The 26,355-nt window shown below is 37.5% G+C and overlaps 1 protein-coding gene and 1 long non-coding RNA gene across 5 annotated transcripts in view; one reads left to right on the top strand and one right to left on the bottom strand.

Moving 5' to 3' along the window:
- Window positions 1-4,764: 4,764 nt before the first annotated feature.
- On the bottom strand, window positions 4,765-7,129 carry LOC132190250 (Pentatricopeptide repeat (PPR-like) superfamily protein). Its single transcript, XM_059605183.2, has one exon. The coding sequence runs from the start codon at window positions 6,875-6,877 to the stop codon at window positions 5,024-5,026; it is 1,854 nt and encodes a 617-aa protein (XP_059461166.2). The 5' UTR covers window positions 6,878-7,129; the 3' UTR covers window positions 4,765-5,023.
- A 15,433-nt stretch (window positions 7,130-22,562) lies between these two features.
- Window positions 22,563-26,355, top strand: part of LOC132189584 (uncharacterized) — a 16,876-nt gene continuing 13,083 nt past the window's right edge. For 2 of the 4 annotated variants that reach the window (XR_015909065.1, XR_015909064.1), the window contains exons 1-3: window positions 22,563-22,790; window positions 22,873-22,986; window positions 23,141-23,201. This is a non-coding gene — a long non-coding RNA (uncharacterized LOC132189584). Of the gene's footprint in view, window positions 22,791-22,872; window positions 22,987-23,130; window positions 23,202-26,355 lie in introns of all 4 variants that reach the window. The other 2 variants (XR_009441046.2, XR_009441048.2) reach the window with 2 other exon arrangements.

The raw sequence follows: 26,355 nt of genomic DNA, 5'->3' as shown, positions 1-26,355 counted from the left end.
GTCTCTCCCTTTTCTTTTGTTAAGGATTTATAGTGTGTGGCAGAGGGATGAGATCAAATGGAATAATGTCTTTCCTTTTTAAAGAAAAGGAGGACAGTGAATCACAAAAAAGAAGATTAATTAATGGACTGTATATAAGCGAGTGAAGGCAAGGCAATGATTTATCGTTTTTCGTTGATTTTTGTTTGACAGGAGAATCTCCGCGCGCATGAGTATGGCTACCTCTGCACCAATTGGACAGCAGTCTACATCTACCAGAACAAACCAACTGGGCACAGGACAAATGTGTAGCTATTGCGCGCCCATTGTTATCCAAATTAATGGATGAAAATATGTTTACCTAATTAATTCTAGAGAACACGATTTAAAATCTAATTCCAAATTGTACGTTGTTACTGCAGTTTTGGAGTAATCACATTTATTTTACACTTGCTGCATGACTGAAAAGTTGATAGGAAAAAATGGGTTAATCATTTAAAACTGTGGGGTGAATTTAAGAGTTCTTTCCAATTAGTTTGCTCGGTTTGGTCAAGAAAAATGTGTATTTGTTTGATGGTGTTGGCTGGTGGCCGAAGAATTGGAAGTTTATAGGGAGAATATCCGTCGCGTGCATCATCATCCTCTTGAGTTTACACATGGTTTGAATTGTTGAGTGAAGCTGTGTGGTTGAGAACGCGCATAGACCCAAACGACTCACGATGGCTCATCCTTGGCGATGACCAGGGAACTCTCACTGTCGCCTCTTCCTTGCGCTCTCAGGTAGAAACTTTTGAGCAGCATTTTGGGTTGATGGGCTAAAGCATTTTTGTTTGTTTATTTGTTATAGCCAAGTTAAAGCAAACAACACAAATTATTGGATTGGATCATCTATAATTACCAAGAAGAGGGGCATGAGAAATTGTAGGTGGGTATGAGAGGGAACCCCTGCTTGTTTGTTTGTTATAGACTTATAGTCAAAGTTAAAAGCAAACAAAACGAATTATTACAAATTATTGGATTTGGACAAAGAAGAGGGGCAGGAGAAATTGTAGGTGGGTCCGAGCAACATGCTCGGGTGAGTGAGCCTCCTAATCGGATAGGAGGTCACCTCTTAGGCTCTCACAACTCCATGCTTAAAGAGAAATGAACAAAAATAATAATAGGTATCTTTAATTGTAAAGGATCTTGGCCCATGCTCAAAGAGATAGGAATAAAAGTAATAACAGGTATTCTTAATTATAAGAGATCTTGGTCCATGCTCAAAGAGAAAGGAACAAAAGTAATAACATGTATTTCCAATTGTAAAGGATCTCGGTCCCAAATGATAACGACCAGCCATATGACACCCAACCCCCTCGAATGATTCGAGGAAGAACGGCTTAATGCATTCAAAAAACAATGGATAACTTTTTATTCTCTTTTTTTATAAGATTATACAAGTTGATGTAGGTAACAAGAAAATCTAATCCCAGACACCCTTTTGCGACAGAGATCAACCACATAATATGCACAGCTGTAAATCATTCTACCTGGAGGAGCAGGGTAAAGTAGGCAACAATGTAAAGCTTAAACATTCAGTGTGAAATCAACACGACAGCATGCACTTTAATTCTCCCTCAATAAACAATGCCGACCTGCAATAATTTACCTACTTTGTGATCTATAACAAAGAACTCGACAATAAAGCACACCAAGAACCTACCAAAAAACAAGCATGCCGAGAAACCATGCTGCTACCGAGTTTAAACTCTAAAGCAGCAGTAGTTATGTCGGAATTAGCATACTATCACGCCATAAACAAAACAAAACACAAAGAAACAAACATGAACACAGCATAATGTATGTACTTTTGCAATATTTACATTAAAAAAAGGGAGATACGGTGAATATATAAAACCCCCATGTCAAAAGGAGCCAATCGGGTGTACCGCTGACAGGAACACAACTCGTGTTAATGTAACTAGAATGAGCTGATCTTAAACAAATGGAGTCAGGATTAACATTAGCAGTTCATTGGAAGAGAGTGGTGGCCGACCATTTACAGTTTTGATAAAGACTAATAACCCATGTTGCTAATGTAACTTATATTTCAACATAGAACTTCATTAGTACCGGGAAATGGGACGTGTGGAGTTGGGCAAAGTTGCTTTTGTAGCTAATTTCACACAACTCTACTGTAAATCATTTTGTGAATATTACCTTGTTTTGAAAGCTTAACCACATGTCATTAAGCTATACCAAACTTCAATAAACACTAATAATAACGACCCAAGGAAAGTGTCAATCACATTTACGTTATCACTCTAAAAGGATAAGTCAAGTTGCAATTGGAACTCCTTAGAACCACTTATAAAACTAATCTCACTTAGTAAGGAACCAATGTAAAACTTAGCACCCATGAACTCCTTTACAATCCACTCATTCTATGTGAGCAATTCATCTTTCTAAAAGGGAATTTACTTTCTGGGGTATCGCAACCTCCCCCGCTCAAATCTCTAACATCCTCTTCAAGGCCCACGCCATGTAGTGCTTTAGTACCACGTGATGTTATTAGGTTGATATAATACCATCAATAACGACTTAGGAAAAATGTTAGCCATATTTGCACTATCACTCTAAAACGATTAATGAAGTTGCAATTTGAGCTCTCTAGAATTACTTATAAGGCTCAGGAACTAACTATCTGTAGTCACAATCTTCTCCACTCAAATCCCAAAAAAATTACTAGTCACATATGCTCTATCATTCCAAAAAAGACTTGTCAAGTTGCAAATTGGGCTTCATATAATCACTTATAAAGCCAAATTTCACCTAGTCAGAAACCAATGTGGGATTGATACCAATGACACCTTTATATTCCACACACTCAATGTGAGCAATCTATCTTTTGAATGTGGGACTAGCTTTCTGGAGTGTCATAATCTCCTCCACTCAAATCTCTGACGTCCTCGTCAATGTCATGTCATATAGTGCTCCAGCACCACATGGTTGCTCTTATACCATTTATAGCGATCTAATGAAAAAGCTGACCACATATGCGCTATAACTCAAAAACTAGTCCAATTACAATTAGAGTTCTTTAAAATCACTTATAAAGCCTATGTACTAACTTTATGTGGTGTTACTACCTCCCCCACTCAAATCTCATGGAAAACGCTAGCCACATTTGTGTTCATTTTGGAATGACTAATCAAGTTGCGATTAGAGCTCCCTATAATCACTTAAGTTCAATCTCACCTACTAAGGAACAAATGTGAGACTTAGCACTCATAAGCACCTTTATAATCCACCCAATCACTATAAGCAATCTATTAGCACCTATAAGCACTTTTATAATCCACCCAATCACTATGAGCAATTTATCTTCCCAATGTAGGACTAACTTTCTAAGGTGTCATAATCTCCCACACTCAAATCTTTGACGTCCTCATGATGGCCCACGTCATGTAGTGCTTCAGCACCACATAGTGTTATTAGGTTGCTCTTATACCATTTATAACAACCCAGAAAAAGTGCTAGCCATATCTACATTATCACTAAAAGAAGACTAGTCAAGTTGTAATTGGAGCTCTATAGAATCACTTATAAAGTTCAATTTCACCTAGTAAAGAACTAATGTGGGACTTATCACCCATAAACTTCTTTATAATCCACTCATTCTATGTGGGCAATTCACCTTCCCAATGTGTGACTAACTTTCTGAATGTCACAAGCTCTCCCACTCAAATCTTTGACGTCCTCATCAAAGCCCACGTCATGAAGTGCTTCAGTACCACATGGTCTTACTAGATTGTTCTAATATCATTTATAATGACATAGATTAAGTGCTAATCACATATGCACTCTCACTCCAATATGACTAATCAAGTTGCAATTGAAACTCCTTAAAATCACCTAATAAAAGACTAATGTTGGACTTTGCACCCGTGAAGTCCTTTATAATCTACCCACTCTACATAGCCAATTCATCAATCCAATATAAAACTAACTTTCTCATGTGCACGCTAATAAACTCTACTAAGCATGGATGCAAATTAACATCGCTAGCAAACATTGTCGTCTCTAATTTGAAACTACAAAAGCTAAACATAGAGACACTTAATCAGAATTTGAGCATTACAATATTATAATATAGGATATCATCACCATGATCGTTTAACAAGGAGTGGACTCTAGGAAAAACTGATAGCTTCATATTTTTTGTTCATTTACATTCGTTAGGCAAGCGAAAGTATTCAAATCTGCATAACAAAGAACGCAAGGTCCTCAATAAGTGTGTATTTTGCTTTATAAAGCACTATGTACCCGCATGGATGACTTTTACGACCAAAAGAAAAAGTGCAATAATATGCAACAAAAGCTAGGGTCCCACTTATCAGATCATTGAATATCCATTATTACAAATATTACCTGATTCAGTCTATCTTCAGGCAAAACTAATTAAACAAAGCTTTTAACAAGAGAAGGGGAACACAGCTAAGATATTCCTAATTAGATAAATCACAATACAAGGAGTGGCTACAACATAATCATCCTAATAAACATATCAAGTCATTTAAATGTCATGGGTATAACCTTCAATTCAGAGTATCTTGAGGTAAACCAATCAAAGAGCAATGAAATGGAAAATCTACAAGATTCCTCGAGTAAATAAAATCGCAACACTGTTGGAACCAATGAAATATTTTAATAACAAATATTGTTAGAAATTCTTAGAGTATAAGAGATTATTAGCGCATCAGTAGCAACTAAGAGGGCGATGCAACTTTCAGAAGTATGCATAACTCAGGTGGAAAAACAGAGAACACATATATAAATGTTCATGAGAGGTAGAAAGTATAACCCATAGAGCAAATAGAGTGAAGGCAAGATCACATGACACTATCTAACAAAATTGATCTTGGATTTTGCTTCTCCCAACGAAATAAATTACAAAACAATGGACTTCAGAGTCTTAAGCAGTCATTAAGAGGGTAACAAAATCCAAGGGCATAAGTTCCCGGCGACCAGACATCCAAGAGCAAAAGATGAAATGCATTACAGACTAAAGCCTGACTACCACTTGTTCTGCTGAACTTTTCTTCACAACTCCTCTGGAGCACAACTGATTCAGTAGCTCCAAAGCCTCCTTAGCCAAACCTTCATTAGCCATGCCTTCAATAAGAATGGTGTATGAAGCTTCAGTAGGTTTACATCCTCTGGACACCATATAAGCCAAGAAATCAATTGCACGACTGGTTTGCTGAGCCTTACAGAGTCCCCACATGATAGAGTTGTAGGTAATAGCGTTGGGCCTGACACCCAATCTTTCTAAGTCATTAAAAAACTTGATTGCTTCCTCAACCTTTCCTTCTCTACTAAGCCCTCCTACAAGTGAAGAGTAGGTAATTACATCAGGTTTAAGACCCTTTCCTCGCATCTCATCCAAAAGTTCTATAGCACGTTCTGTTTGCCCAACTTTTGAAAGTCCATCAATCACTGTGTTATATGTGATCAAAACAGGAGAGCAACCCTTGCTACTTAGCTGATTAAGTATCTCGACTGCAACATCAACCTTCCCATCTTTGCATAATGCTGTGAGCAAAGTGTTGTAGGTCACAATATCAGGGTAACAGCCCCTAGACACCATTACATCCAGATACTCAATTGCTCTATCCATCTTCTTTTCTTGGCAAAACCCATGAAGCAAGGGGTTATAACTCAAGGAATTAGGGGTACAACCATGATCAGGCATCTTCTCTAAAATGTCAATTGCTCGACCGAGTAAACCCTTTCGGCACAAGAAATTTATCAAAATGTTGAAAGTAACGACGCTAGGAGAACACCCTTTGCGAAGCATCTCAGCTAACAGTCTTTCAGCATCCATCCACCTCCCGGTGCTACACATGCTCCGCAAGATAATATTATGGGTAATTACATTGGGCTGGCAACCGTATGATGGCATGCTATTCAAAAACTTGATTGCCTCGTCCAACCTCCCTTCCTTACAAATCCCATTGATAAGAACATTGTAAGTAACCACATCAGGTTTGCATCCTTTAATCCTCATCTCATCTAGGAGTTTCATTGCTTGCTCAACCCCACTTTCCTTACAAGTTGCTTCGATCAATATAGTATACGTAATCACATCTGGATAACACTCCCTTTGCAACTGCCAATCAAGAACCTCCATTGCTTGCTTCAGTTTCCCACTATCACACAAAGTACGCAAAATCGTATTATATGTGACAACATCTGGAGCAATGCTCATTCGGTCCAGGACCCGTAAGGCATTGTCAATCTCCCCAGACTTGCAATACCCACTAATCAAAACATTGTAAGTTATAACATCAGGAACAGCTCCAGACTCTTCCAGAATGTCCATAACCCGAGTTGCCTTCCTAGTTTTACCTGTCTTACAAAACCCACGGATCAGACTTGTGCAAGCGATAATATCCGGTATATCACCCCGATAAACCATGTCCTGGAGAAGCTTAAACCCTTCTTCTAAATCCCCATTTCTAACCAACTTTCTTAGATGATTATTACCCTCAAATTCCTCAAAACTGCGTGAAGTGGTCGATGAGGACTCTGTGCCATTCAAATGCCCAGGTGGGATTTGTTCACCATGTTGCAATCTACCATTTGAACCAAAATTCTCGACCTTGGAAACAGCAAACACACGAATCTTCCTTTGTTTCCGGGGCCCCTCAGGTTTTTTACACCGAATACCATCAGCAGAGAGGACAAAAACGCGAGCTTTGCAGCCCATATGGACTCTCACTGAACTAAAGCTGGAACCGAAACTACCCCTAACCCTACCTCCAAAACTAGTAACACTTCTAGTGCCCTCCCTATGAAAATCTGAAAATGAGCAAAACCCTTCAGGGGTTTGCTTTGTGTGCACCATGAAATCCATAGTTTTCACCTACTTGTATAGAACCAAAGACAAACAACCAAAAAGCATGCTTCAAAGAGATAAAGAAAATAAAATAGACATGAAGAACTTACTTTCCCCGATGGAGGGTTTTGAGGATAGACAAAGTCCTATTAGGTCTTCAAATGGGCTTTGTGAGAGAGAGCGAGTGAGAGAAAGAGAGCTCTTACTGCAAGAGGGGTTATGAGGATGAGGGAAGGCAGTACCGGCGGGTTGCTTATCCGGTTTGTGTCGTTTTCTGGTTTCTGCAGGATCCGCGGGGGGTGTATAGGAGAGGGGAAAATTGGGACTTGTGAGAAGGCCGAAGCCTACTGATAATTTTTCCAAGGCCCAAATGGGGGGGAAGCCCAAGAAGGAGGCCCTTCTCTATAGATTTTTTATTTTATTGTATTTTTTTTATAGGTTGTGTGAGATGTCATTGACTTCTTTTTTCAAAAAAAAAAAAAAAAAATCAGATGTCCTTGACTTGGATATTTGGTGAATGAGAAATTTAAGTCAAATAGTGGCAAATCATAATAATTAACATTGATTTATCTGTTGAGACTTATAGAAAAAGTTGTTTTAGGTCTCCAATTTTGGAAAATATGTTAAACCAGTCCTTTCCGCATGAAGTCACTAAAATGTTTAACATTTTTTATAAATAACACAAATTTTCTTTAAACTGATTTGAAAAAAATGTATTCAACCTATTATAATAAGTGACAAGTGTCATTCAATATTATTGGGTCATGAATCGGTCACATAAAGCCCAATAGTCCTTTAGACTCGATTGGAGACTCAACCACTAGAACCAAGCCCAGACCAAGACTTAGTTGGCCCCAACCGATTAATAGATCGGTCCACCAAGAGTCGGTCCACCAAGGAATACTTGGTTGCACCTCCACCCATGATCCACTCCATCAACACGGCACACGTGGATCCTCGGGAAGTGTGGGGCTTACTATGCCAGTAGGGACTTGTTGCCAAACGCCTATAAAAGGGAAGTTCCACCTCATTTATTCGGTAATCAATTCTCTCTTGCTTAAACTCTTATTAAGCTTTCACACTCTCCTACTATACTACTGACTTAGGCATCAGAGCTATCCCTCATCGACACACCACCATCAACTCTTATCATATTCTTTGTTATTTTGTAGCCTGGTGAATCCTCGAACATCACAACCCTCTACAGGAATTGTGCCACAATATCACTCATCGGAAAACTATCATCAACAAATATGTTTTAGTTTATTAAAAATTAATGTTTTGGTTCTTATATTACTAGAATAACAATAAATGATTGTTAAGAATATTAAAGAAAAACATGTGAGAAATGACACTCGGCACTTATTAGAGTACGTTGAAGAAAATGTTCTCCAAACTAATTTGGAGAAATTTATGTCCTATAAATTACATGCATGTCAATTTCGTGCCAAAATATTATGAACCATTTCAATTAACACGTTATTTTATTTTGAGAAAATATTGTAAATGTCCAAATCAGTTTATTAGAAGAAGGAGAAGAAGGTAGTGTTTGTTTAGAATGGCAGTAAGAGAAAAGGGACTAGTTGTTTGTTTACCAAAAGAGATTGGTTTAGAGACGTGTGGTTGTTTAGGGGAATAGGTTTTGAAGTGAGGAGGGAGGTTTGGTATCCGAAGGTCATTCCATAGAGCTTTGGCCTGGTAGCAAAGGCTCTGTTTGATGGTCTTTTGGAACTGGATGATGTTTTTCAAACGTAGGAGGCATTAGGAGGGGTGAGGCATGAAGCAAAGAGGTGTTGTTCAAATATTTGGCATGTAAGGCCTTGGCCCAAAGAGATATGGGGTTTGTGTGGATCTGCTAACTTAGTTTTGAAATGAGAGCTTTGTTGTTAACCCACATGAGCCTAATGCTTACTTCACCAAGAGATAGGGTTGACATATATAATGGCAAGATTTTGAGGGTGATATTTAAAAAAAAAAAGACTCCCGCCAAAAATCTTTAAACATTTTGTTCAATAACATGCATTGATTTGGGAATGAGAAGAGAGCTTATACTATATGATGGAAGTGCAACAGACACAAACGATAAGAGTTATATGGCCAATTAATTTTATTTTTTTTGTTTTGACATGTCCACACAAGAAAAAATATGAAAAATTTGAACTAGTAATTTTCGCTTAATGAGGCGTAGTTCCCGACTAATTGAGATACTATTATTTGAAGACATTATGCGACATATACAAGTCTTTTGGATTTTTGGACTAGGATGTTTTGTTTTGGTTGAAGTTTGATTGTGTTTATATGGAGTGTGGGTTTGTGTTTTTGGTGAAGAAAATGGAAGATTTGTGAGCGTTGATATTTTGTTTAGACCTACTTGCATAAAGATCAAGGCATTTTTGAATCGAGGATGCTTATGATAATGTGGGGTGCTCAAAAAAAAAACAAATCATTTCCAAAGAAAGGGTGGGTAATGCCTTAAGAGTTCTTGTAAACTTTTTCCTGTAGTCTGTAGAAAAAGTGCTGACAGGGCTCCAGCCCCAAAGATAAAAAGAACGGCGGGTACGAGCTAAAGCGTTTTGCTTTCGATTGGCCGCTTTGGAAAATATCTTGGTTACAGGTGTGAGGTGTCCTTGCGAAGAACAAATATCTTCGTCCTTTATATTATTTTAATGTAAGAATTATTAGACGTACAGAAATCGGGTGCTTCAGGAACCAAAGTCCAAATGTGCGACACGCTTCTATTAACCGGTCTGTAGGACAGCTTACCTTTGTACTTTTTCCAATGTATTAATTTCTTTATATTATTCTTTGGCCCGGTACTTTCTTTCAGTGATGCCTCTGGATGCGAATAGAAAAAAGAGCCCAACAACAAAAACGTCATCGACTACGTGTCAACTTTGCATTTGTTATTTGAGCCACCTTAAAAAACCTATTTTTTTGGGTGGCTATGGGGGATCTTACGTGGTCACTGACGAGGTCGACACGCACCCCAGCAGATTTTACCAGATTTTTCTCGCGGAGAAATGCTTCTATGCATTCTCCTATCATTCTACTTACCATCTCTGTCTCTACGTGGCATATGACACGTCTTTTTTTTTTTAAAAAAAAAAACAAAATCGAATTGCTCACATATCCGGCGGGGGAAAAAAATTTAGCTCCAAATTTGACCCAAATTTGAACCCTCACCCTCACGCAGTGTTTCCCCTCACCCTTTCTCTCTCCGGCAACTGACGCTCTCTCTCTCTGTCTCCGTCAATCGACTCTCTCTCTCTCTCTCTCTCTCTCTCTCTTTTCGGCCGAAACCCACAACGCTCTCTATCTGTCTCTGACTGAATCCACGTTCTCTGTCTCTCTCTCTCCGGCCACTGCTCCGGCTCAGACGTTTGGGCATTTCGGATTTTTGGCGTTTGGGCGTGAACGGAACGGCTCACATTTCAGGTAATGAGATATTATAAGTGATTTAGAAATTCACTTTATATCTAGAAATTCACTTTATATCGATCTAGAAATTCACTTTATATCTGTTTCTCATCAAGCCGAAGGACAATGGTTACATGCCCTTTGATCTAAATGCTTTGTGTAACTGATGTACGATTTGAGTTAGGCCGAACCCCACGCTCTCTCTCTCTTTCTCTGGCCGAACCCGCTCTCTCTCTCTCTCTCTCTCTCTCTCTCTCCGGTCACTCCTCCGACTCAGACGGCGGCAAACCCAGCTGCTCGCCTACAACCCATTTCAGGAAATCCAATTTCATCCAAAATTGAAATCCCCAAATCTGTCCCTCCATCTCCATCTTCCCTCTCCCCCACTCACGCACAGCCAGCCACGAGCAGCAACGTCGACCACCAGGACAGAACTCCATCTCCGGCGACGAGCATCCACGTGATTTTGTTGAGCAACCCACGCTATGCTGTCAAGCAACCCATCTCCGGCGACGAGCAGCTGGGTTTGCCGCCATCTGAGCCGGAGCAGTGGCCGGAGAGAGAGAGCGTGGGTTCGGCCGTAGACTGAGAGAGAGAGAGTGGGGTTCGGCTGGAGACAGAGAGAGAGCGTCGTGGGTTTCGGCCGAAAAGAGAGAGAGAGAGAGCGTGGGGTTGCCGGAGACAGGGAGAGAGAGAGTGTCGGTTGCCGGAGAGAGAGAGAGAGAGAAAGGGTGAGGGGAGAGACTTTAAATTTTTCTCCAGCTGAATATGTGAGCAATTGATTTTTGCTTTTAAAAAAAAAAAAAAATTAAGACGTGTCATGCCACGCAGGCAGAGATGGTGAGTAGAAGGTTTAGAGAATGCGTCATAGCATATCTCTTTCTCGCGTATCGTTGTTCGTTCGCCAACCGCGTCAGCCACACTATTTCGAGTCGGCGCAGGTATAGCCGTGGCGCATGAAAGAGTTGCTTAGCATATCTCTTTTTTTTTTTTTGAAAAAAAATACATCATTTTTTTAAAAAAAAAAAAATTACAAAGAAAGAAAAATTTAAAGAGTGGTAGACTTCCCCATAGCAAACTCAAATGAACAAAAACAACAAAAAAAAACAAAGTGTTGAAAATGATTCCAAATGAAACATAAATGACTTGATGCTCTATATCTTAAACAAAATCTAAGAAAGGGATCACATAAAGCGTTATAGACACCAAAAATAGAAGACAGACAGAGATATGACCCTTGCAAGATCCTTAAACCCTATCCAAATTTTCAATGAAGGGAACGCAGAGAGGAGCATTACTCAAATTTTCAATGAATAGAACACAGAGAGGAGCATAACCCTTAAAAACCCTTCGACCCTATTCGAGCTTCTATTAGATAACAACAACAACCATGGGGATATAGTTGAGAAGGGAGAGGCATTGCCGAAATCGGAACATAGTCTGTCGTTAAGGAGTTACAAACACCAAAAGCAAAAATTTTCACAAATACATAAACCCACATTAAGCACAGATACTTAAACCCACAAATAGCAAAAACAAACACAAAAGACAAAGATAATAAGAATAATACAAAAAGAAACCCTAACAAAAATGAAACCGAACGGAGGGTGATAGTGATAATGGAGCAGCAGTGACAGAGCGTGTAATCCACACATCAGTGTATGGGGGGCCGTTGAAGTTGTTGGAGGAAGATAGCGATGAGCAGAGCATATAGTGGAAGGCAATGGCAAAGCATGTTAGAGGGCTTGGCTAGCGGGAAGAACATATATGGTGAGTAAATAGTGCTCCCAAAATTTGTTGAGCATTGTTCAAGCTTCTCAAATTCTTCACCAAATTGGGGAGTCAAATGGAGAGCCAAAATGAAATATTTAAACATTTTAGCTCACCAAACTAGAGATTTCATAAAAATAAAGAGTCAGATGAGAATGCATTTGTTGAGCAATGATCCCACATTGACTGTGGACAAGATTTTAGGTATGTTTATAAGGAATGTGCAACCCTCTCTTATTTAATCAGTTTTATGAGATGAACTAAGCCCATGAATTTCTTCATGGTATCAGAGCATACCACACGATAAATTAGGCCCACACTACTTACCATGTGACAAGGACTAGAAAAAATACTGGCCTGCACTTGAGGGAGGGTGTTGAAGAATAATCTTACATTGCCTGTGAACAAGATATTAAGCATGTTTATAAAGAATGGACAACCATTTCTTATTGAATCGGTTTTATGAGATGAGTTAGGTTTATAAATTTCTTCAAAGGAAGCAAATATATGAGAAGCTCAAGTAACCCTTATTGGAATGAAGTCAACAACTATTTGAGAGCTTGGTTCAATCCACATAGAAGAGGATTATTTAGCGGTCGTTTTGTCCATCAATAACCCTTCTCTTATCTCATATTGACATATTGCCCCAATTATTTTGAATATCTACGAGCAACTCAATCACTTCTCAAGTTTTACTTTCTCTAAAATGAGCAAATGTGCAATTAATAAAGCACACAATGTAGTCAAATGGGCTGCTTTTCACAAATTATTTAGAAGTTTTATTATTTCTTCCTATATCCTTTATTCGCATCTCATTTTAGTAACAAAGACCCCTTCCTATAGCCCATTTTCGTTTGTATTGAGCAGAAAAAATATATTTATAAAAACAAGAGATTAAAAATTCAACTTCATATTCCAAAAAAGGTACGTATAGTTATAAAGAAGTGAAAATTGCTATATATAATTAATGACCAATATATAATTTTTTAAACAATTTATTAAGTTATGAAAAAAAAAAAGAAAATAACTATCGCCAAAGAGAAACAAATCTCTTGATAGGCACATTGATTAAATGACTCTAAAAAAAAAAGAAGGGTTAAATTCCTTAAAATACAAAAAGAAAAAAATGATTAAGCCGACTCAAAACCAATATGTCAGCAATCATCTGCTTAAGACTTATGAAGCCGACTAAAAACCAAAATCAATAATTTATTAACAACATGTTTGCTACGATGAAGCAGCAGCTGTCCCTACTCCCCAAACATAAAAAAACACAAGGAGAATTAGAACCACCTTAAATTAAAAAAAAAAAAAGAAAAAAAAAAAAAGGAATCAAAGTAAAAAAGAAAAAAGAACAAAGAAAAAAAAGAACAGAAAAGAAGAAAAAAGTGTTCAGATATAGTGGGGGCATCCCCACTCCCCAGCTATTTAACCTCCTTTCGCTCATAAAAATGATAAAAGTGTTCGATGTAATCGCTTTCATCTCCCACTCTCATATATTCATGTCTCTTTCTCAGCTCGCTCTCAGCTACAATTTCACCGCCTTTCCTCACCAAGTGGATCCACTATTCCCTTTCCGCGTTTCGTTTCTTCTTCCTCTCCTCAGCTACTCTCATATATTTCGGCCTGAGAGATGGCGATTTTCTTGACCTAGGGTTTGCATCGCTGCTCTTTCCAGCGTATGTTTTCGCTTAATGAGGCTTCGCTCGTCGTACTTTTGTTTCTGGAAGGTTTTACTAGATCTCAATTTTGCTATAACTTTTCGCGTTTCTGCATGATGACCTTGAGACGGTTTCCTTTTAGGATCCGTTTGGCTGCCGAGAAACCACGGGATACTAACGGCAAATAAAACCCTACGAATCTTATCACAGGCACGCTGGTAGCCCTATTTTCTTTCTATATTCTTTACATTTCTAGCGGCCAAATGGAGCACCGAAACATGTTCCAGTACCGCTCTGCAAAACTCAATGACAAATTTTCCTTGAGAGTATTACGTTTATTTATTTCGTTTTTGAGTATTTTCAGATATTAATTGGCAGATCACAAGCAGATTTCGTTTCGAAGCAGATCGCTCTTCAGCCGTCAGGTGAGAATTTACGACTGTTTCTCTCTTTATCTTTGACATCTTCTTGGTTTTGTGTATGGTGGATGGTATAGTTAGCTTTTAACTTGCCTGAATACTGATCATTCCTTTTATGGTTTGAACTTAAATTTAAACTTTACCTTAATTGATGCACTCACCTATATTATAATTTCACGGAGATGTGAACTTCTATGTCATGGGGTATACGGTTTGGTTCTTTTCCATTGCGATATTTTATGGCTGTAATCCTCGGAGAATCATCATAATTGGGACTATCGAGTTCTGTACAGATATTTCGTGGTTCTTTCACTTAATTTTATAAAGGAAGACTCCATAAAATATTGAGAATGCCGTACTTCCTTTTACCTCCAGATGTTTTATTTGAATACATAAAAGATACTCGATTTGATTAGTTGCATTTACATTTACTTGATTATGAGTTAACAGACGATTGCACAGCCGTGGGACAATTTTCCGTGGTAGTAATTGATAATTTATACTCCTGTGTAATATGCCTTTTCTGCTATTCCATGGTTGTAGTACAACGCTCCCAGCAATTTTTTATTTATTTTTATCTTGTCTCTTTGTTTTAATTTAGGTGAGGTAGGGGTGTGGGGGAGGTAGGCATCGTTAGTTTACTAATTTGATTTGTTTTGTGATGATAGATGTAGTCTATATCTATTTTTATGTGGATTTTTACTTTGGTAGAATATATAAATACAAAGAAGATTAAAAGATAACATCATCAGAAAATATTAAAAGTAGATCAGATCTTTTATTTTGGGTACGAGATCTAATCAATTATTTTATTTGTTCAAAAGTATTAAAGATCAGATAATATTTTTATTTAGGTTGTGACCAAATCAAATAATATTTTTTTTTTGAAAACTAAAAATATTCAAATCATTTTTTTACTCTACAGTCAATCAAATTAGTCGTTTATTTTTTTAAATTGGCATTCCCATTAGGTTTAAGGTTCGATCCCCTTAAGTGCAAACATTCCTTGGGGCCAGCCTGTGTAGGGGGGGGGGGGCACTTTGCATGGGTTTGAGGATTGCCTGACAGGGGTGGGTGCACAAAGTTGCCCTGCCTTGGAGGGGTTCCTCTTCATAATAAAAAATTGGGATTGCTGAATGTAGAGAACCAAAACGCGAACATAACATGATTGAGGTCAATTGTCTTGAAATTAGTTTCCAAGGGGGTTGGGGAATCCAATAACTACATGTGTTTTATAGTTTCAACAATTTAAAGTGGCATTGTTGTTGGTGTTATGGTGGTTATTGACATTTCTGTATAAATGGAACAAGTTGTAATCACTCTCTCTCTCTTCCCCCCAAACCCCCCCCCCCCCCCGCCTCCCCTCCCCTCTTGTCTCACTCTATTTGATGCCTTGGATTGCGAAGGTATTGTGTGAGCATGTGCAAAGTCCTATATTGGTTGTTTACTAGGTGGAATTGGGTTATATATGTGATTTTAGAGAGATCCGGTAGTGACATGTCCTTTTGGGCTATAATGGTTAGCATTTCTCTGGGTTGTGACAAAATAGTATCAATGTTAAGTTAGTAATTCCATTTAGGTCTTGACATGGACGTCAACGATGTTATTGGTGTGATTGCGATACACCGGATTGTGGATGTATTGTGTTAAGTCTTTATATTGGATAGACGAATTGTTAAGGTGTTGCATGACAACACGCTAAGTTCGAAATTGGTTTGGGTACTAAGTGGGACTAAGTAATGCCAAAGCTTATGTATTGACTAGTTATTTTGGATATAGCTCATAAGTGATTACTACATTGTAGGGTCGTGACAAAATGATATCAGAGTGAGGTTAGTAATGCCCCTTGACTTTGTTCCACTGTCGCTCAACACAGGTCCCAACTAGGACATTAAGAATTTGAGTGGGAAGATTATAATATCCTAGATTGTGAAGTTATTCAATTAAGTCTCACATTGGTTGAGTAGGAATTGTAGAAGTGTTGCAGAAGTGTATGTTGAGTCTCACATCAGTTGTATACTCGGTTAAGTAAAACTAGGCCTAGTTACTTACCATTTCGGAGTGGTAATCTATGCTTTTCAAATTTCGGCCAGTGGGGTTAGAAACGAAAAAACTTGTTACTAACCCCGAGCCAAATTTCGTGTTTACCACGCGGTGTCATAATTCTCAAGTTGGTCGGAATTGGGTTTACCGTTGGAATTTGCATGTGACACAGCAAGAACATCTTTTGTTCTCCTTAATCGCCCTCAGTGCCTCCACCCACGCCACTGTGTCCTCCCTACTCTTTGCCCTTGTTGAAATATTTTCAAAATAAATATATATATATAGATATTATTTTGTGTCTTGGGAATGTTTTAAATGGAAGGTTTTAAAGAGCATTGAATGAAAGTTATCCCACATTGGAAAGAGTGAAGATTTTGTTGGCATTTATAAGTTCCAACAAATTTAAGCTGTTAAATGATCTATGCTAGGGTACACCCTAATACATGTTACCGTACGGTGCGAAGCACCGCGCTCGCGTGGCGTGGGCTGTAGGGCGCTAGTGGCGCCTTGATGGCGCACTTGGCACTTAGCACGAAGCATCGGAGCGATCAGATCATGACCATTCATTTTTGGACGGTCAAGATCGTTCGATCTAGAGGTTTGATCTAAACCGTAGGATGCTTCTTAAGTAGATCCAATGGTTAGATCTACTGGATTGTTGATCTAACGATTGAGATTAAATAATTATTTAATCTAACGGTCAGATTTAAGTGCCAATTGGATTAACAGTTTACAGCAGTTTAATTTTCGAAATTCAAAACAGCAGTTTTATTTCGAAATTCAAAACAGCAGTTTTATCTTCGAAATTCAAAATAGCAGTTTTATTTTGAAATTCGAAATTATCTGATAATAGATAATTATCTATGACAATTCAATTCTCTTTAATACCCTTGTTTTAAATTTTAAAAATAAGCATTATCCTTTTATTTTTTGTCTCTGATTAGAATAGAAAGTCTAAGGGTATTTTCGGGTTTTAATTTCGTTTGTGCATAACGCAGTTAAAAACACAGAGGTTTCTGGGCTCCATTGTATCCTGGAGAAAAATTTGCTGTAAACCCTGTTGCATACCAATTCTGGTGGGGGCAAATATTTTCTTAAGGAAAGTGACGTTGTAACACACCTTAGGAGCATTTTCGTTTTCTGTTTTTTTTTCCCCTATTTGTATAACAGCCCTCATATGCACTCTCTTCTTCCTTCCCTAGTACATCGAGAACCTCTTTTTTTTGAATGAATGAGAATCTATTATAAACCAAACAAATAAAGTACGTACAAACTCGAAACTAGAACACTGAATCAACAAGGCTAAGAAACAAGCTTCAAAGCTAAACCATCTCACTCTCAAATGCACTAAATAGACTCCTTTGGTTGACGGGTTTACATTTGACTGAGATTTTTGATGGGTTTATGAAGGCGGAATTGTGTGAGTGGTTTGCGTGAGAGGCGACAGATGGAGTCTTTGTCGATGACCATGGATCCTCGATGCATATTGTAAGCGGTAGATTGATGCAACGAGGTAGCAACAAAGAGATCGGCGCAAAGGGATTGCCAAATCGGCAACCGACAACATGGGATGATAGTATGGAGCGGCAACAACAAAGAGAGAAGTGTAGGTTAGGGTTTTACCTAGCCCCGGATTCGGGATTCTGCACAAAGGGAAAGGCTTCGAGAAGGTTAGGATTTTCAACAATTCAAATATATATCACATTTTCCTCTTTATTTATTTATTTTATTATATTATTGAGTTGGGTTAAAATTTGGGGTTGTTCAAAAATGATTACCTAATTCAGCTAATCCGAGCAAAATTAAAAAATGTATACCAAACCTAAGCCAAATCCAATCATGAATCACCCTAGACTTGGGTCGGGTTAGGTCGGCTCAAGTTTGAGCAGGTTTTGCTTAGCCCTAAGTGAAACTGGGTTACATAAGTGACACTAGTGAACTCCAATAGTAATTGATCCTTTTTTTTTTTTTTTTTTTCTACATTCCTATATATATATATATATATATATATATATATACACACAAGAAGGGCCCATTAGGGGTGCCCGCGACCTCTCCCAATGGCATGGGTCGTGATTGTGGCCACGCCCGATAGCACCAGGGGTGGCTACATAGGGGTGGCTGTAGCCACCCCTGATGCTCATCAGGAGTGGTCTTGTCCACCCCCTCTAGCACCGAGGGTGGTCATACCGCCCTCAGTGTTTTGCCATGGTGGTCGGCCACCAAACTTTACTTGTGTTCAACCAAGCTCTTTTTTAGGGTAGGGTTGGGGGAGTTTTCTAGATTTGAGGTGGGTAACGATTCTAAAATAAGATTTTGGTATGATGTGTGATGTGGGGATCAAACCTTAAGGGTAGCATTTGTGAAGTGATTTAATATTGCTCGCTTTATAGCTTTCCGTGCGAGATCATTTACAGCTTTCCAATGACTCACATCAATGAAATGTTAATTTTATCAGAGCAACGCATGATTGGGAGGTGGATTTATTTATTTATTTCGCTCCTCAATCTCTTGTATTTCATCAAACTGAGACAGGGTGGTGAAGAAAGTTTTGTTGGGCCCCTTTCATGAGATGGTTGTTTGAAGTTAGATCGTTCTATAATGCTTTACCCATGACTATACTCCTTTCCCCTGGAAGAGTATTAGGCGGAATAAGGGTCTCTTGAGAGTGACTTTTTTTGCTTGGATGATCGCTTTAGGAAGATTCTCACTATAGATAACGTGAGGAAGAAGCGTATTATGGTGGTAGACTGGTGTTTCCTGTGAAAGAAGAGTGGGAAAATTGTTGATCATTTTTTGCTCCATTGCAAGATAGCCAGTGTCTTATGGAACTCTATTTATGGTCTTTTTTAGGACAGAGTGGGTGCCTTGACAAGTGGTGGATTCTCTTTATTTGTAGGAGAGTAGTCTGGTAGCTTCAAAGTGTAGCAATGTGGAAGATGATTCCATCTTGCTTCATATTTCTAGTTTTATGGATTTTCTTGATTTTTTTATTTTTCTTGTTAGGTGTACTATTGTATACTTAGGTTCTACCATTTTTGGCATTTTCAATGAAATTTATATCATTTTTTTTTTTTTTTTAAGTTGAGGTAGATGTTGATTATTTATTTTAAAATAATAAACAATAAAAATTAGAGTAGCTGCATGACCACCTTGTTAGCCACCCCAATGGGATAGAGGTGGCCGTGCAACCACCCTAATAGAGCAAAGGTAGTCTTGTGGCCACCACTTTGTGTATATATATATATATTCTATTTTTTTTAATAAATAAGAGGTTAGGCACTTAGGCTCCACACGTAGAAAAATAATAAGCATGTGTTTTCTCAAAATGAACATGGTCAATTTTTTTTTTTCTTTGAGAACTCAGAACACTTTACCAAACATTTAATTTTTTGTGGACTCCACAAAAATTACCTTTCAAATGTAGACCCTACCAATAAACACTTCTCAACCTTCTATTATATCAAAGAACGAAAAGTAGTTTTCAAAATGCTTAACGAACATAGTCAGACTTATTGACCTCATCTTTTGGTTATGATCTATTCAGGTCTTTGTACCCCATTGGCTTTATTTACCTCACATCCCTTTCTATATCTATACTATAGTGAGAGAGGGGGAGGGAGGGCACTAGATACTGGTAATATAAGACATCTCCTTGTAACGTTTGATGTTTTCTACTTTTTAAAGCTCTTTTTAGTAGTTTATGGAGTATGGTTACACACTGTTTGCCACCTTGGTGCTAGGATTTGCCCGCAATTTGGTGGTAGTTGCTTTTGCCCACATGGAGCAACCATCTCCACGATTTTTGTCATTTTTTGTTTTGTTTTAGAAGAGTAAACTACTTAGAGCTATATGTAATATTGTGCATACTTGAAATAATATTATGTGCAATAAAAAGAAGGAAATGAACTTTTATTTGACTGCTGTTACAATAAAATTGCTGTGTTAGAGATGTTTTGTTTGGTAAACTTTGTTTGTAGTTGTGTTTGGTTTTAAATTTGACTTGCATCCTCATTGTTCGAAAAGTATTTGAATTGAATCCTACACCAGGTATTAATATGACAATAAAGCAGAAAAATATATAAATGCCTACTCACAATTAGACATAATGCTTGAATCCTACATTGGTATGGAACAAAACAGGTGAGGAGGAGCTGTATTAAGCCTATATATCTCTTACATCAGTTTTATGTGCTCACATATGAATAAAATAGAACCATTTACGAGCTTACTTTTTCAGCCTAAGCTTGCTGAGCTGTTCAAGATTGGGTTGTTTATGGAACAAGTTTGAAAATCGGACTTGTGTTTGTTCATTAACCTTCATAAATGAATACAAACGAGCTTTCTTCGAGCTGAGGTTTGAGCTATTCATAAATGGGGTGACTCGTGTAGAGTCCTGCATGTAAGTTTTAAGTAAATATTTGGTGTGTTTTTGAGTATGGAATGCATTGCTATCATTCACTATTCCAATTTATTGCTGATGATTTACAATGGTATTAGACAAGAGTAATTGCTATTCTCACTTTTCCACACATTTTTTCACTCATATGTGGTTTTTAAGATCACCATTGAATATGAAATGAATCTTTATTGAATTTTAGTGCAAGAATTTTTAGATGTACAAAGATAGGTACATTAAGGACTACAGTCCAAATGGTCGGCACGTTTCTATTTAGCCAGTCGACACCTTACTTTGTACTTTTTACAATGTTTTAGCTCAAAACTTTTTCTCTCCGTGACACCTCTGGATGCGAATAGGAAAAAGAGCCTACAACTAATAAACGTTTGGTTCAAACATGGATTACGTGTCAAGGTTGCATTTGTTAATTGAGCAACCTTTGTAAAACCTAATTTTTATGTGGTTTGGGTGATTTTACGTGGTCACTATTAAGGGGGACATGCACCCTGGTAGAATTGCCTTCGTTTTTCTCACTATGGTAGTTCGTTTGCCAACTACGTCAGCCACACAATTTCAAGTCGGCGTAGAACAACTGCGGCTCAAGAAAGAGCTGCTTGGCCCATTGGACGTAAATTTGCTAAATCTATTGATTAAGATGCGTAAGAGCTTGTTTGAGATTGTATTTGAAAAATAGAGCTTTGAAGTCAAAAAAAACTTTATTTTTAATGTTTTGTCACAAGTGTGTTTTGGCTATTTTTAAAAGTAAAAAAATAGTATTTTTGAAATTTTTTACCAAACATGACAACTTTTGTTTGGTGTAGCTTTTTAGGCACTAAAAATGCTTTTTAAGTCCTCTAATACAATTCCAAATAGGCCTTAAAAGGAATAGTCATCTTCACCAAAAAATTGTGCCTTTTATTAATTTAATAGTATGCTTGTGTGAATGTAACAAAATTAGGTATATATTTTTTCAACTTAACAAAAAATATTCAACTGACATCTAATTTGAATAATTTTATGTTCATTATAGAAGAGAAAATATATTAACAAAAATTAATTTGTGATTTAAGGTTGTATAAGAGTGCTAATGTATTGTGATTTTGTACATAAAAAAAATTGCAATTTGAAAACATAAAAGAAAAAAGCGTTTTCAAATTGCAAGTAAATGGGCGCTTTTTTAAAATCACATTTTTTTGAAGGCTAAACTGTAATTTTATCAAATGTTAAATTGCGTTTTTTTAAGATTGTTTGTACAAATTGTACATTTTAAAACTGTAATTTTTAAATTGTATTTTTTGAAATTGCAAACTCAGATGGGTCATAATTCACTGAATTAGTGCAATCTCAATTTTGTTTTTAATTGTAGTATGTGTTTTATATAACAAAATGCTAATACATTTTAGTCTTTTTAAGAGAACATGAATGTATTAATTTTAAAAATAAAAATAAGAGATTAAAAATAAACTTTATATTCCATAAAAGTATGTTGTTATAAAGAAGTGAAGTTTATTATATATTTTGTAATATTATAAACACTTGAGTTATGGAAAAAAATATATGAAAACAACTACTCTTCATCAGATTATGTGGAGTTGGGTAAAGTGCCATGTAATGTTACTCTTTTTTGTTCAATTACTTGAATTCCATAAAATAGAAAAGGAAAACAATTATTATTATTATTATTTTATAGATAAGAAAACAAAAATTCAATTTGGCAACAATCATCGCTCAAGGCTTATGAAGCCGACTCAAAACCAAATCAATTAAACTATTAAATAACCTGTTCGCTATGATGAAGCATCAGCTGTCCCTACTCCCGAAACATAAAAAAAAACGCAATCTTGGACAATAAGAACCACCTAGAATTAAAAAAAAAAAAAGAAAAAAAAGAAAAGGGAATCAAAGTAAAAAAGAGAAAAGAAGAAAGAAAAGTATTTAGATCTAGTGGGGGCATCCCGGCTATTTAAAATTCCTTTACTTTATTGGAATCGCTTTCATCTCATACTCAGATATTTTTCATGTCTCTTTCTCCTCTTCCTTCGCTCGCTTTCTGCGCTCTCTTCGCTACAATTTCATTGACTTTCCTCATGAAGTGGATTCACTGTTCCCATTCCGCGTTTCGTTTCTTCTTTCTCTCTCAGCTATTCCGGCCTGAGATTGCGATTTTCTTGACCTAGGGTTGGCATCGATGCTCTTTCCTGCGTATATTTTCGCTTAACGAGGTTTCGGTCGTCGTACTTTTGTTTCTTGAAGGTTTTACCAGATCTCAATTTTGCTTTAACTTTTCGCGTTTCTGCATTGCAGCGTATTTTCTTGGGAGCTTGATGACCTTGAGACGGTTTCTTTTTAGGATCCGTTTGGCTGCCGAGACAGCATGGGCTAGTAACGGCAGATAAAACTGTACGAATCTTATCACAGGCATGTTGGTAGTTCTATTTTCTTTATATTCTTTGCATTTCTAGCGGCCAAAAACGGAGCACTGAAAAATGTTCCGGGACTGTGCTGCAAAACTCGGTGACACATTTTCCTTGAGAGTACTACGTTTATTTATTTCGTTTTTAGTATTTTTCAGATATTAATTGGAAGATCACAAGCAGATATCATTCCGAAGATGATCTGTCTTCAGCCATCAGGTGAGAATTTACGACTGCTTCTCTCTTTATCTTTCATATCTTCTTTTGCGGGTTTGTATATGGTGGATTGTATAGTCAGCTTTTAACTTGCCGGGTCATTCTTTTTATGGTTTTAACTTAAATTTAAACTTTACTTCAATGGACGCATTGCATTCTTTTTTTTTACCGAGATGTGAACTTCTATGTCACGGGATATGCGTTTTGGTCCTGGTTATTAGGTTAATAGACTGGTCTTCTGTAAGAATTGGGCCAATGCGATATTTTATGGCTGTTATTCCTGGTGAATCATCATAATTGTGACTATCGAGTTCCGTACGAATATTTCATTCTTCTTTCACTGAAGTTTATCATGGAAGACTGCATAAAATATTGAGAATGCTGCACTTTATATTTTTTATTTTTTTCCTTCCAAATGTTTTAATTGAACACAGAAGATACTCAATTTTATTAGTTGTATCATTTGGTAGGTATTTACATTTACTTGATTAGATGTGAACACACAATTGCGCAGCTGTGGGGCAATTTTCCGTGGTAGTAATTGATAAATTATACTCCTGTGTAACATGCTTTTTTGGCTATTCTCAAGATTGTAGTACTATACTCCCTACAATTTTTATCTTGTCTCTTTGTTTTAATTTAAGTGAGGTTGTGGTGTGGGGTGGTAGGCCTTATTAGTTTGCTAATATGGGTTGTTTTGTGATGATACATGTATGTCTATATGAATTTTTATGTGTTTTTTTTTTTTTACTTTGATGGAATATATAATCACAAGTTACTTATGAAAAAAAGAATATATAAAGACAAAAGATGACATTATCAGAAAATATTGAAAAGTAGATCAGATCTTTTATTTTGGGTATGAGATGTAATCAATTATTCTATTTGTTCGAAAATATTAAAGATCAAATAATATTTTTATTCAGATATGAGATCAATTCAAATATATATATATATATATTGAAAACTAAAAATAGAACAAATCAACCTCTTTTGTTCTTTAATTAAAATCAAATCAATTGTTTATTCTTTAAAATTGGGATTGCTAAATGTAGGCACTGAAACACGAACATACCACGATTGAGGTTAACTTTCTCGAAATTAGTTCCCAAGGGGGTTGGGGAATCCAATAATAGGTGTTTTATAGTTTCAACATTTGAAAGTGTTGTTGTTTGTGTTATGGTGTTTTATAGCCGATTCCTTGCTGCCGCTTATCTGGAGCCTAGGCCTTAGGTTGGCTGGTTCAGTTCCCTAGATCCCGGTGGCGACTAAGCCAGTGAAGCGCTATAACAAAAATACGAAGGACAACCTATTCTTGAAGATGAACGATAGTTTGCCTGCCGAGGCAGTGTCAGTGTTTGTTGCGCCACCTTCTGTCGGCGTGATTGTTACCGTGAAGGCTAATGTTCATAAATCTCCTCCGGTGAGGGGTTTTCTTCGGCAGGGGTTTCTTGGGCTGAGTCTCACAGTGCAGGTTAATCATCATCCCTCGCCTAAAGTGTTGATTGTTTTGTCGTCGGCTTTGGTTGTAAAGGATGTTGGGGTGGAAGGAGTTTATCCCTTCCCTTTGGGTGGTTGCTCCTCCGTCACTCTTGCTGCTGGTGAGGGTGAGGATTTCTGGGTGATTGGTTTGATCCAATCTTAGAAGTGGCCGGTAGGCTTTGGTCCATCTTCGGAGATTGTTGTGTGGGATCAGGGAGATGTTTTTTGGGATGGGGAGGATGGAGAATTCCCTTACCCTTTGAGTGTGTTTACCCCCGCTATGCCCTTGGATTGGGATTTGGATTGTGATAAGGATGTTTGTCTTGTGGTGGGGGTCTCGTGTGAGGGGTTTGAGGATTCGACTTTGGCACCCCTCTTAGCAATTGAAGAGAAACCTTCCTCAGGAGATAGAGAGCGCGCATTCTAAGACCGGAGGTTGAAGGAAGCCGTTGAACATAGAATGCTCCATTAACTATGATGCTATATGTGCATCCTCTAGGAGTGGGATAGGCAAGGCTCACGTGTTGTAGCATTGAGTGCTTGCGTGGGCTTCGAGTCAGAGGGCTTTTGGTTTTTGTGGGGTTTGGGTTGGTGTGCTTGTTGGGTCTAAGGGTGTATTGGGTTATGTGGTTTTTGTTGTTTTTCTTTTGGGCTTTTGTTAGGTGCTTCATGTGTATTCTGCCTGTTTACTTGGGGCCACCTTATGCTTTTTAATAATCTTCCATTACTTTTTTTAAAAAAAGAGATGTGACTAGTGATTCTATGGGTTGACATATTCCTTGTTACAATTTAGAGTTCCTTTAAGTGCTTTAAAACACTTAGTTATTCAAATGATAGTGCTATGTTTGTTAAAGTTTTTGAACACACTTTTCTCAAAAAACAATTTTTTTTAATATGTAATCGAAGTTTTATTAGAAAATGATCGGGCATACCCAAGTACAAGACATTGAAAAACAACAACAATTTTGTTGAAAAATAATACAAAACACTTTTGAAAACCAAAACAAAGCAAACTTTTAACAAAACTTTTCTTACCTTGCAAGAATATTTTGAGAAAAGAAGTGCTGATTTTTGTTGATGCCAATGCTGCCTTGTTACTTTAAAAATGATAAGAAAAAAAATGGAGAGGTGGCTGCACGACCACCCCCAACAGTGGAAAGGGGTGGCAGGTGACCACGCCAATGAGACAAAGGTGGCCACACAGCCGCCCCCTCTTCTTTGTTAAGGGTGGCTGCTTTCTCCTACTTTGGGGTGGTTGTGCGACCTTTATATCTTGTTTAACTTAATTTTTTTATGAATGAAAATGCAGGCTCCACAGTTGGAAAAATAAGCACTATTTTCCCAAAATAGCCATGTTTAGGTTTTGTTTATCTCAAGAAAGACAAACGTTTGAGGGTGAGTAATTTGCTCAGAGATTGGAAGGCAGATATTATTTGTTTTCAAGAAACCAAGATTTAGGGTATGTCTCGCAAAATTGTCCGTAGCTTATGGGGGCGGAGTCATGTGGATTGGTGTTGTTTGGATTCTAGCGGGGCTTCGGGTGGTATTTTGATTATGTGGGATATCAGGGTGGTGGAGAAGGTTGATGTTTGTGTGGGGGCTTACACCCTGGCGGTGTCTTTCAGAACTATTGGGGATCGTTCTGTTTGGGCTTTTGCTGGGGTTTATGGTCTGA

Source organism: Corylus avellana, chromosome 9 (assembly GCF_965113065.1).
Source record: "Corylus avellana chromosome 9, dhCorAvel1.hap1.2, whole genome shotgun sequence".
Taxonomy (NCBI): domain Eukaryota; kingdom Viridiplantae; phylum Streptophyta; class Magnoliopsida; order Fagales; family Betulaceae; genus Corylus; species Corylus avellana.
This window is presented reverse-complemented; position numbering and strand designations above follow the sequence as displayed.